Raw genomic sequence first — 12,275 nt, forward strand, 5'->3', positions numbered from 1 at the left:
GGGCGGTCCCATCCTGACCCAGCCCCCAGCCCCATGCAGCCCATGGAGCCGAGGCCGAAGCCCTTTTTCCCAAACCCTTGACCTGTGCCGCCCTGCACCAACCAAGGTAAAATCCCACGGCCGAGCCCTTCTCAGCCCCAAGCCTAGCCATGGCTCGACCCTTAGGCGCCCTAGGACCCCTCTGGAACCCTAGCCAACAGCCGAACCAAACATGGAGAGGGAAAACGTGAGCTTGCAACACAAATGTCAAAATCGAGAGCAAGTAAGGAAGAAAATCGAAAAGCTTGATGTCAAAAATATAAATTCTGATGTTACACACCCACACGCATACATATACTGATATGAGTTAAAAAAAAAATGAATAAAAGCATGCCTTTCACCGTAGGTAAGGATTTGACACGCGTAGAACGGACTTCGGGACGCCGGGGCGACAATGGCTTGCTTGGAACCTTAAAGAACGAAGCCTTGGTGTTCTTGGAGCTTGGTTTCGTGAGGAAGAAAGTGGAGATGGAGGTGACGGCTACAAGGAGGGAGAAGGGATGGATCGGCTAGGTTGTTTGATAGATTAGGGTTAATTAGGTTTAATTAGAAAAATAGGTTGAATAAATAAATAAAAGGGTTTTAAATAAATAAAATACAACCTAAACTTTTAAATAAACATTTAGAAATCTGATAACATAAAAATAAAACTCGAAATAATAATTTAGGGGAAATTTAAAAATACTAAAAAGTCAATATTTTGACTAATTTTGGATAAAAATGACCCCTAAAATTAAATAAAATTAAATACTTAAAATTTTGAGATAATAAAACTTAAAATAATATTTTAAGGCTCTAAAAAGGCTCATAAAATAATTTGGCTAGAAAGTTGTCGTCTCGTCCGTCCACGGTCCCGTCTACGCGATCAAATAATAAAAATACTAAAAAATCATAAAATTCACTAATTATGGGTTAAATGCTTAAAAAAATAAATTAAATCATGCATAACTAATTCACATAATTATTTAACCCATAAATCATAAATTTAAATAATTAAATATCCTAATTATGCAGGCGGATTTATGTAATTAAAAATACCGGGTGTTACAGTGGACCCCACATGGAATCCACTGATTTTAACCAATCATGGGATTACACGTCGCCCGCAGGGTAGTACCCTGCGAGCGACATGAACAAAACCGTATTTCACATGGATCAAGAAAACTATAAGAGAGATTTTTTTAAAAAAATATAAGACAAGTAAATATTAGATAAAAATTTTCTAATTCTACATTATTTAATGAATATTTTAATAGGATAAAAAATTATTGAACTTAATTTTTGCACATGAGGTTAGATTGATTAAAAAAATAATACTAAATATTAAAATTAGACTCTAAGGTACCGTTTGGTACAAGTACTAATAGTACTTGTACAACTTATCCTATCCAATCTCGCGTTTTTCTCGTCATATTATTTATCCATCTATTAATTATTTATTTTACATCAATCAAATCATTAATCATTTATCTTACATCAATCAAATCATTGAACTTAAATTACTATATTATCCTTATAAATAATATTATTCATATTTTATTTATTCTCAAAAGGACAAAATGTTAATTTATATTTTTAATATAAAATTCACTCAATCAAATCAAATAAATTATAATCTATCAATCAAATCAAATACTAAATTAACTATCATTTTCTATTTATTTTATATTACATTATATTAATTATCCAAATATTATTTATCTTATCCTCGAACCAAACGATGCCTAATAGGACAGATGAAAAAGAAAATGCAGTTTTTATATTTGGTACCGAGTTAGTATATACACTAGCTATAAATAAAAAAAAAAATTAAAAATGAATACATTTGATGAAACTTTTTTTTAACGTTTCAAAAATGATCTTGATATTTTCTTTTTTACTTCGATTTTCTTTTATGTTTGTCGACAAAAAATCATATGGATTCGTTTCACTATGTCACAATAACCCATAAATCATTCAAATTTATATAATCGTTTTTATTTGTAAAAAATAATAAATCTTCTACGTTCTATATACACAAATCGCGCGCGCGTCACCATTAGTAGTTTAATATCATAACATTAAATGGGTGCGATCTATTACCCATCCTCCGACAGCATGGGATTCTACGGATACAAATACAATCCCACGTTCCAATCTCACCCTATTTACTCGTTTATTATATGTGACTTTTCAAGGACTTATATGATAAGTACACCTACTTATCTCCCTCGACGTATAGCTTTCCCACTTGTGTTCATTTTCACTCTATATATATATAAGGGAGTGAGGGAGAGTTCCTTCTTCTTCTACAGGTAGAGAAAAGAGAACAGAGTCCAAGTCCACTTTCTAGTTTCATTCCTCTTTCCAACCCATAAAGAAACACTTAAAGTAGGCGTCTCCACTGCCTTTTTCTTGCTTTTTTCTTCTTCTTTTGCTAGTATATAATATATGTTTTACATACCGTTGTTATTATTGCTGCTATGCACTTTTGTCTCGTTTCTTTGTTCTTCGAAAGTTTTAATCATAAGGGAGAGGATAAAAAAAAAACCCACCATTTAATCACGTCTTTTCTTCTTTCAACTGCGTGTTTCGATCTTCATTTGAATCCATTTTGTCGTCAATCAATTGTGTTGGTTTTTCATTTTTATAATTCTTTTTTTTTTTTTTTTTTGCTGAATTCTCCTTGATTCCAAGATTGTTTAGTTGTACTACATCTTTCCATTGTTGTTCTGTTCTGCCGACGGTTCCGAATTCGTATCATACTATTTCTTTGCTGTTTCTGTGAAGGGATTCAAAGATTATAATCTGGCAATGTCACTTAGCAAGGATCTCATCTTCTTGATCTTGCAATTTTGTGAGGAAGAAAACCTGAAAAGGACTGCCCACATGTGAGTTGGGATTCTGTGTTTTTTTATACCATTTTCCAATTTGTAGCATTTAACTTACTCTGCATCCATTATCGAAATAGGCTTGAGCAGGAGACAGGTTGTTTCTTTGATATGAAATATTTTGAGGACATGATTCTTGATGGGAATTGGGAGGATGCGGAGAAGTATTTTTCAGGTTTCACTGGAGTTGAAGATAACAAATATTCGACCAAGATTTACTTTGAAATCCGGAAGCAAAAGTTTCTTGAGGCATTAGACAAGTAAGCTAGAAAGTCTTTGTTAATCGATTTCATTAGACTCCTTTAAACCGCAAATATGTTGTTTTTCGTCATAGGCATGATCGCAAGGCGGCTTTGGATATGCTACAAAAGGACCTGAAAGTTTTCGCTCAACCAAATAAAGAATTGTATAGAGAAATGACTCAACTCCTGACATTAGATGATTTCAGGTACATGATGTGTCCATGAACAACTGTAAAAATACATAACAGTTGCTTATGACAGAATTAACAGGGAACACCATTCACTCACAACATATGGAGATACTGAATCTGCCAGAAAACGTATTGTAAATGAACTTAGGGGTGTTCTCGACGCAAATCCTCTTCTCCAGGGGAAAACAAAGTTTCCCCAATATAGCAAGTCGAGGTTGAGACGATTGATTAACCAGAGGTATTTCTATACATATAAGTGTAACACTCTTCTGTCGCATTTCTTAGTCTTGCTGATTCTAAATAATGTGATACTATGCAGCTTGAACTGGCAGCACATTCATTGTTCGAATCCTCATCCGCAACCTCATATAGACACCCTCTTTACTGATCACAGGTGTCCTGGACCTGATGATGCACAAAAACAATCAAATGAGGAAATTTCAATGGTACGGTTCAAATAAAGAATTTAATGTTCTCATATTAGCTTCGTCTTGTTAAATTTTGTTTGATTCAATTATTTTCCAGCCTCCCATGTACATGCCTGCAACTGCTAATCAGTCCTTGGTGACAGAATCTGTATTTTCTGCTGGGATCATAGATCTTGAGAACTTGTCAAACCAAGGTGGTGTCTGAACTTGTGTTTTGTGTTTGAATTTTCATCTTGTATTTTGTTTTTCACAAATTTCTTCTACAATAATAATGGAACTCTTTACTGGCTCCTTCAGAGGATGATCATAAGGATTGCCATGACGCCTCAAAAATAAAATCAACTAAGAATCATGATGAGGTAACACCGTATGCTGTGAATCGACATATTTGTGTCTTGCAGTTAATAACCAAGGCCATTATTTTCTAACAAGTGACAAGGCAATATAATGCAGGTAGTGTCAAATTCGATTTCTAGGAACGATTATCAAAATGCTGCAAAAGACCTGCTGATCGACTTTCCCAAGTCTGTTAGACGAGTATTAGAGATGGGATCCCAACCGACCAGCATGGATTTTCACCCCTTTCATGAGACTCTGCTATTAGGTTGACCTTTTATTCCCATTATACTTCGCCAAGCTTATGTTTTTATAAAGGCTAATAAAAGCTGTCAGCTTATTCTTCCAGTTGGAACAAATAATGCGGCTATAGAGATTTGGGATGTTTCTGGTGCTAAGCAGTTATTCAAAAGACAATTTATGGTCCGGGAAGTAAAGTCAGTATCGGAAGTGTTTCTGGTACAGCTCTTCTCGGCTATGAGTAGTCACTACTTTCCTCTATGATCACAACTGAGACCTGACTGATTTATATCCACTGCGTGATCAGGACATGGAAAATAATCCCACCATCTCTGTCAATCGTATACTGTGGAACCCTGATGGTACATCATTTGGTATGCACATTATCCCTAAACTTAGCTGCTAATATCTATTTTCCTGCTGATCTAGATGGCTTCGTGTTCAAACAACAGGGGTCGCATACTCAGAGCGCGTGATACGGTTGTATTCGTATCATAAAAATGGCAACTATGCTGAGAACCAATTAGAGGTAGTTTTTGTAAGCTTTTCTTTGTTTGTAGTAATAGTAATTCAGAAACATCAATGATGAGTGTTCACTTTCCAGATTGATGCCCATGTTGGCAGCGTAAATGATCTAGCATTCTCTAAACCATATGATAGACTTGTCGCCATCAGCTGTGGTGACGATAAGTTGATTAAGGTGAGTTTCATTATCAAATACATTCAACATATGTGATGCGGTAATTGACCATCGTCTGTTATCATATCTCTAAGGTCTGGGATGCCGTGACTGGTGCAAAACATTATACATTTCAAGGCCATGGAGCTCCCGTCTACTCCATATGTCCTCATGTGAAGGAAAATATTCCTGTGAGAATTAGTTTATTGTAACACCATGTTATTTCTTTTTTTCCCCCTCAAACTCACTAATTGTGTTGCAGTTTTTAATGTCCATCTCAACAAGTGGTGAGATAAAAGCATGGTTATTTGACAATTTGGGATCAAGGCTTACTTATGCTGCTCCCGGTTTATGTTGCATGAAAATGACTTATAGTACCGACGGGAAAAGGTGATTGGCTGGATTCCTTGGCTGTCTGTATTTTTTTGCCTTTGTAGACTGAGTTTTTTGAATCTTGCAGGCTATTTTCATGTGGAATGAACAAAATTGGAGAGTCATACATCGTTGAATGGAATGAGGTAGAAGGTGTTATCATTAGGAATTACCTCGGACTTCGCAAATTTCCTATGGACATGGTGAAATTTGACACATGCAGCAATAAATATTTGGCTGCTGGTGATGACCATAAGATCAAAATTTGGGATGTAAACAGTTCTGAAATATTAGCATCTATCGAAGCAGATGGTGGTTTGCCGGTATTCGTTCCATTAACATATCGTTTTTGGTTATGCTACTAGATACATGGGATAGATGGTGGTCTAATGTTCTACTCTTGCTGTGTTTTTTTCTTTTAAAGGAGAGTCCATTTGTATGCTTCAACAAAAAAGGCACTCTTTTGGCTGTTTTTGCTGACAAGTATCAAATTAAAATCTTAGCAAACGATCATGGTTTTAAGTTGCTGGAAGATTCCGCCGCTGTTTCTGGTTATTCCACTAGATGCATAGCCGAAACCTTTGGAAAGGTCAGCCCTCGCGCAATTGGTCATCGATTACTCATTTATAGTTTCTTATTGTTTATATTTTGGGTATAGCTTTCAGTAAATCCCAATCCTGTACCTCTTATAGCTAGAGACATGGAGGGGCACGTCCAATCGGTGAGTGGTGTTCTGAACTTCATCCTAGAATTCTTGGCATGCGTCATTTAGTTTTTATTCTTACATTTATGCATAGAAATGACACAAACTAAAAAAATTGTTACTCATAGGATGAAGTTCCGGCTATGTTGGAAAATGTAAAAGCGAAAGGGCCCGCAGAATCAAACAACTTGGAGATGCCAGTCGTTTCAAAAGTTGTCGGAATCTCACGCTGCCAATCTATACTGCTAACTTCTGAAGTTAAGACGAATATGGTAAGATTAACATGAATTGGCTCTAAAATTTTTATTTCAAAGTCTTTACAGTCCCTTTGATTGCAAGTGTAAAAGAGTTGGGAATGTGCTTGATTCTGCCAATTCTTTGTTCTTGTCATTTCAGAATTCTTGCAAACTTTACTAGCTAAAGTTTTCTTTTTGGAAATTTTGAGATGGTGTTTGATTAATAATTTGAAAGTTGGTATGGTTGGGGATAATCGATCTTATATCATAACTTTGCAGAGACTACTGGGAAAACTAGAGGGAGTTATAGGTGATTACATTTACTTATTCTCCGGATTGAAACGGAAACTCGACTATGGGAATGCTCATGTTCCTCATTTCGAAGTGCTCTTATTTGTGCTGAAAATTTCACTAGTTAACTTACGTGCATAGATAATGCGAAAAAGACGAATATGAAAAACAAGCAGTTTTACATGATCCCATTTGATGGTTGCAGATTCGAAGACTGGTATACACTCATGCAGGTAATGGCATTTTGGCATTAGCTCAAGATGGGATACATCTATTGTGGAGATGGTCAAAAAATGATTCTAATTTGAGTGGCAGCGTAAGAATTCGTTTTATCTCGTTTGATTTTCGGCTTAAAAATCAACAAGTGGAAGTTATTTTCATTCCATTTTTGTTCTTTTCGATTGTCTCGTTGGTTTTTTCCAACGGCGTCTCTATCTGCGAAAAATGATAACTTTTCATTCATTGAGAAGTACTCTCTTCCTGCAGGCAACTACAAAGTTTTCCCCTCGACTATGGCAACCAAAGAAGGGATTACTGATGTCCAACGATCTTCCTGAAAACAGCCTGGACTTGGTTGTACCATGTTTTTCTTTGTCCAAGAACGATTCTTACGTCGTTTCAGCATCAGGGAGGATGATCAATTTGTACAACATGTTGGTATTCAAGGTAAAGTTAAAAAACTAGTGCTGTCTTTAGACAGTATATTTCAATATCCAAGCTAAAATGTGGTGGATGAATGCAGAAAATCAGAAATGTGATGGCGCCACCACCTGCTGCAACGAGTATCGTGTTCTATCCTCCAGATAACAACATAATCGGGATTGGTATGGATGATTCAACCATTCTCATCTATAACATACGTGTGGATAAGGTGTGAATTCAATCTTCGTCCCATTGTTTTCAAATCCTTTATGCACATGCGCGCGCACACAAGAAGAGGATGCATGTGTACTGTGTTGAGTGCTGATTTTTCAGGTAATAAGTAAGCTCGAAGGTCACCGTACCAGAATCAGTGGTCTTGCTTTCTCCACTACTTTAAATGTACTAGTCTCTTCCGGAGTGGATACTCAGGTTAGTGATTCAAGCAGCTCTGGTCATACCGCTCTTTCGGACCATCAATCAATAGTAAACTAAGAGATGACGACTGCAGATTATCGTGTGGGATTCTGTTACATGGGAGAAAAAGAGAAGCACAATGTTGCAGATTTCCATCGGATGGTCTGCTTCAGACCTTTCTGAGACGACCATCCAACTCGACAAGAGCCAGAAACAGTTCCTCGTTGTGCACGAGACTCAACTTGCGATATATGAAGTGTCAACTTTGCAATGTGTGAAACAGGTTCTGATGTTGGTTCTCTCTTTTTTTTTTTAAACCAGCTAATTGGTTTTTTCTACATGACATTTACACCCCCCCCCCCCCCCCCCCTCCCCCCTCTATACATCCTACTCTCAGTGGCCCATCGCCGCGTTCTGTGCACGGATTTCCCATGCGACGTACTCATGCGACAGCCAGTTGGTGTGTGCTGTGATGAGAGATGGGATAGTTTTGATAGTTGGCACATCAGATCTCACACCAAGATTTGAGATTGATCCTTCTGCCTACCTAATGCCGCGTCACAGGTATATCGATTTCGGCCAAGGAAATTAAACTTGCATGAATGTATGTATGTTGATGCACACACCATTTTAGCTGTTGGCTTTTTATTGTGGATGCAGTTGTTATGTGTATCCAGTTGTGGTGGCTTCTCACCCACAAAACCCCAACCAGTTTGCCTTGGGATTATCCAATGGTGGAGTGGTTGTGATGGAGCCTGGTGAATCGCAAGGTAAATGGACTGAGGATTGAGCGTGCATGATTCACTATTTATTATTATTAATCAAATAAATAAATTTATTACTACATGAGATTTTGAGGATGGAAATGAAAGTCCCTTGTAATTTTATACAACCAACATCATTATTTATGTCTATATACAAGGAGCTGGTTCATTGGAGAGTAGGGCTTTTTTTGTACTTGTTTAGAATCATTCTTCTTTTCTTTTTCCCCAGACATTACAAGTAGGGGATGAACAAAACAAGCCATGTAAATTAATTTCAGACTAACGATTCCAATCCCGCATCGTTTAAACAAACATGAAATGTGATTTTGCCTCCCACAATTTTTTGGGTTTCTACAACGTTTCTACGCTCTTGAATTCACATGCATATATATATGTGCCCAGAAATCAGAGGCAACCTGTTATATATTTTATGTCAGAAGTTCTCAAATAAAGCAACTTTGAAATCAAATAAACATGGCCATCGCTTTGCTCGATTCTTTTGCAGCAGCAAATTACAAAGGAACAGAAAAACAAGAGAATAAAGGAAAGTAAATTATTATTGTCAGAAACCAAAGTAGAAGTTACACGAGTTACAGGACATTGAATGGTAGGTTGGTCTAATTTATGTTCCTTTTTAACCAATTCAAGCTTCCACCTTCGCTATGGCAGATGCATAACTTACACTGCTGTCTCTCATAGATTTGCATTGGCTAGACTGTTCATATCGGAGAAAACGAATCTTCATCCTTGTTGAGCTATGCTTTAACATCTAGTTGAATTTGAAATATGCAAAGAAGTTAGTATGGATGAAGTGAACAGTATCTCATTCGTAATGATCGTGTATGCAGGTGCTCTTACGTGCATTTCTATTTTGAGATTGAGAAAACAGAGGGCGAGAATACATTCGAATAAACAAACATGTTACACCGTAAGATTAATCTACAACAAAGATGCCCTTTTGTTTACATAATAATTCTAAAAAGGATCTTGAGATACTTACTTGGAGAAAAACACTAATTGGGTGCCGTCCACAAATGGTATTGTCCGTCTCCAAGAGATACTCCTTAAATGCATCTGGGCCTCCGGTTTCTATTATATCCATGCCCATTTTATCCATTGCCTCAATAGACTTGTGGATCGCTCCATGTTTCTTGTCATAGCGCATGTAGTTGAACCTAGAGTAAAAATCAAAATCATTTTATGCTTCAGTAAAATATGTGACAGGACACATTCATTTAATAGTTAATACAGCCATCCAAACATGAGCGATTAAAAGGAGCATCTGCAGGATTTCAATCTTTATGCCAATTTCATCTAAACAATCCAAGTTGAGGAAATAAAACATAAAGGAAAAGGGTGCTTGCATGGGATTTGAGGAAATAGAAGTTGAAAATTAACATAAAGTTGTGCGAGGACATCATTATTGAAACGTTATGTAAGCCCCAATCGCTACAGTCTCAATGCTCAAGTTATCAACTGCGCATTATATCTTGACTGGAGTGTCATCTGTACATGTCCCCGCCCCCTAAACAACATTCAGGTGGGATTTCGGAACCCTACATCTTGATAGTTTTGTATGACGATGTATGAAGTCAAAATCTAAGTAATCATACCAGCACAATATAACACAAGTCGTAGTTTTTATACATGACATACCTTTACCGATTTAATAAGGTCTTCTATTCCATAAGAAATGTTATAGTTACAAAAATAGAGAGTAGCAAAACTGACAATGAGACTACTATGGAACATGTTCGTCATTACCATGATAAAGAACAGATCAGAAATAAAAATCAGGAATGCAACATACCGGGATCCCCAATGACAAAAATCAGAAGACACGGAAAAGAAATTGGTTGGATCATCCACATACTTCGCCAGCAACCGGCCATACATGGCTTCATTTTCAGCACTAAGAGCACCAACTAAGATGGGCACAATCTTTACAGAATACCTGTTCAAATTCTTCAATATATTACCCCGAAAATAATAATAGTAATAAAAAGGACGTGCAGAATATAAATGGAAGAGAGGGAATAGTAAGCCCAATTGTGATTCGCCACAATCATACCCCTGGAATACTTTAACTAAATATGGCAAGTGCATTTCCATGCTATGTTCAGCCTCGTCAACGTGAATGTCCATCCATTCAAACTTTCCTGTGGCTTTTAGCTCCTCAATGACTGGTACAAAAACCAAGCAAAAACTAAAATGGGTGTCCATGAAACCAACATGAAAAAGAATATCTTGGGAAAAAATATACTATAGAACTACTCAGAGAACCTATTGGTAAGAACAATTCATGATTACTCATTGCATCATGGCAGTTTAACCACATTGTTTTTTAGCAAAATTGGGGACCTATCATGATGCAAAAGGTCCCAATGAATTCAATTTAAAAGAAGATTCTAAGACAAGGACATAATGGCAGTTTCTCTGAGATACACGGAAGAATTGAAGCTACACTAGATTCATTCACTGTACCTTCTTGATCAATAGGTAGGTCTCCTATTGGTGTCTTGTAGACAGTGGCTTTTGAGAGTGCACATTTTGGAGTGTAATAGTGATGAGATGGGCCGAGGAGAAACACCCGAGAACTGCCAAGTAAAGAGCCATTTCAACAGTTAGGAAGAGAGGAAGCTTGAGCTATAAAAACCAATGATCATATGACGAAAAAAGTGAAAAGTTCACATGTTTTCAGGGTCTATGTTTCCAAATGCATAGGCTGCTGCTCGACCAGAATATGAATAACCTGCATGACTAGTGAATTCAAAAAAAACATCCAAACTTGTGTCAGAACTGTCGCATGTGATCACACAAAAAAGAACAGTGATATTAACGACTTACGGTGCAATTACACCTCTTATGTCAGAAGATTTGGCCAAGCCGGAAGACCTAAGCCAACCATCGAGCTCTTCGGCTAATTTGGTAGCTATAAAGGAAAGCCAAGATCAACACTTCTCTGAAGATAGCAAATGTATTATATAAAACACAAGTTTATACATTTTTTCACTAATTCCGTAAACAGGAATCAATAGCACAACTTAAAGATTGGTGACTTCAGTTTGGAATATATGAATGAAATCCTAACCTGTGAACAAAAAAAAAATAAAGTCTTGGAATAATCAACTCAAGAAGGCATTTTTCTGCCTCGAAACATAAAAAATGTGAACTCTTTCATTCTTTCCTAGGTGAAAAATTACGACTAAGCTATTTTCGGTCAATCTGAACCAAAAATAATAAAAATTAAAAATTAGTGCAAAAGTGGGAGAGGCGAAGTAGATAATCTAGAGGTAAGAAAATGAAGCGAAATTTAGGGCACATACGATTGTCGGTGTACCATGAACCGGCGTGAGAGGCTCTTCTGATCTTCTCCATATCGCCAAAAGCCCTAATGATTCTTCCGATGGTCAGCAAAGTTCTATATTCCGATGCAAAGTGACACCCATCAGTTTATGCTCTTCTTTTACTCCCTTCTGCTACAATTTTCATTTTCTTGGAGAGGTTATGTGATGCGGCCACCGCAATGGACCGCCGCACATACATCCATTATACATATGTATGTATACACATATATATACATTCGAATTTTTGTATAAATGAGTTATGTTACTACTGAAAAAATTTATTGCATCGATCTCTGCAAAATATTAAAAATACACACTTTTCTTTTTTGAAATTTTAATAGACACTCTAGCCCTTAATTTTTTGTAAGAATTGCACGTTTAACCCTTGCTACAACGAGTTATTGAGCACACGTTTTTACGACATCTAAGCAACCATTTTTTAAATAATATTAGGTCTATGGTAAAATAATTTTTTTTAGGG

The 12,275-nt window shown here is 36.6% G+C and overlaps 2 protein-coding genes across 2 annotated transcripts; one reads left to right on the forward strand and one right to left on the reverse strand.

Moving 5' to 3' along the window:
• Positions 1-2,310: 2,310 nt before the first annotated feature.
• LOC140875208 (topless-related protein 1-like) lies at positions 2,311-8,643 on the forward strand. The gene is made up of 26 exons (XM_073278851.1): positions 2,311-2,409; positions 2,809-2,909; positions 2,990-3,169; positions 3,244-3,357; positions 3,422-3,580; positions 3,662-3,788; positions 3,868-3,964; positions 4,068-4,129; positions 4,224-4,374; positions 4,456-4,565; positions 4,654-4,720; positions 4,799-4,875; positions 4,951-5,046; positions 5,121-5,216; positions 5,288-5,415; positions 5,486-5,720; positions 5,822-5,986; positions 6,056-6,118; positions 6,229-6,372; positions 6,833-6,943; positions 7,114-7,293; positions 7,370-7,498; positions 7,603-7,698; positions 7,778-7,966; positions 8,081-8,247; positions 8,344-8,643. The coding sequence occupies exons 2-26, from the start codon at positions 2,833-2,835 to the stop codon at positions 8,471-8,473; spliced, it is 3,150 nt and encodes a 1,049-aa protein (XP_073134952.1). The 5' UTR covers positions 2,311-2,409; positions 2,809-2,832; the 3' UTR covers positions 8,474-8,643.
• Positions 8,644-8,986: 343 nt separating this feature from the next.
• LOC140875417 (uncharacterized) lies at positions 8,987-11,973 on the reverse strand. The gene is made up of 8 exons (XM_073279093.1): positions 11,774-11,973; positions 11,295-11,379; positions 11,139-11,207; positions 10,932-11,044; positions 10,519-10,630; positions 10,258-10,401; positions 9,448-9,622; positions 8,987-9,216 (listed from the first exon to the last, which is right to left on the reverse strand). Exons 1-8 carry the CDS (start codon positions 11,823-11,825, stop codon positions 9,091-9,093), a joined length of 876 nt encoding a protein of 291 aa, XP_073135194.1. The 5' UTR covers positions 11,826-11,973; the 3' UTR covers positions 8,987-9,090.
• Between the last annotated feature and the right edge of the window lie 302 nt (positions 11,974-12,275).

The sequence above is a fragment of the Henckelia pumila genome, chromosome 1 (genome assembly GCF_033568475.1).
Source record: "Henckelia pumila isolate YLH828 chromosome 1, ASM3356847v2, whole genome shotgun sequence".
Classification (NCBI taxonomy): domain Eukaryota; kingdom Viridiplantae; phylum Streptophyta; class Magnoliopsida; order Lamiales; family Gesneriaceae; genus Henckelia; species Henckelia pumila.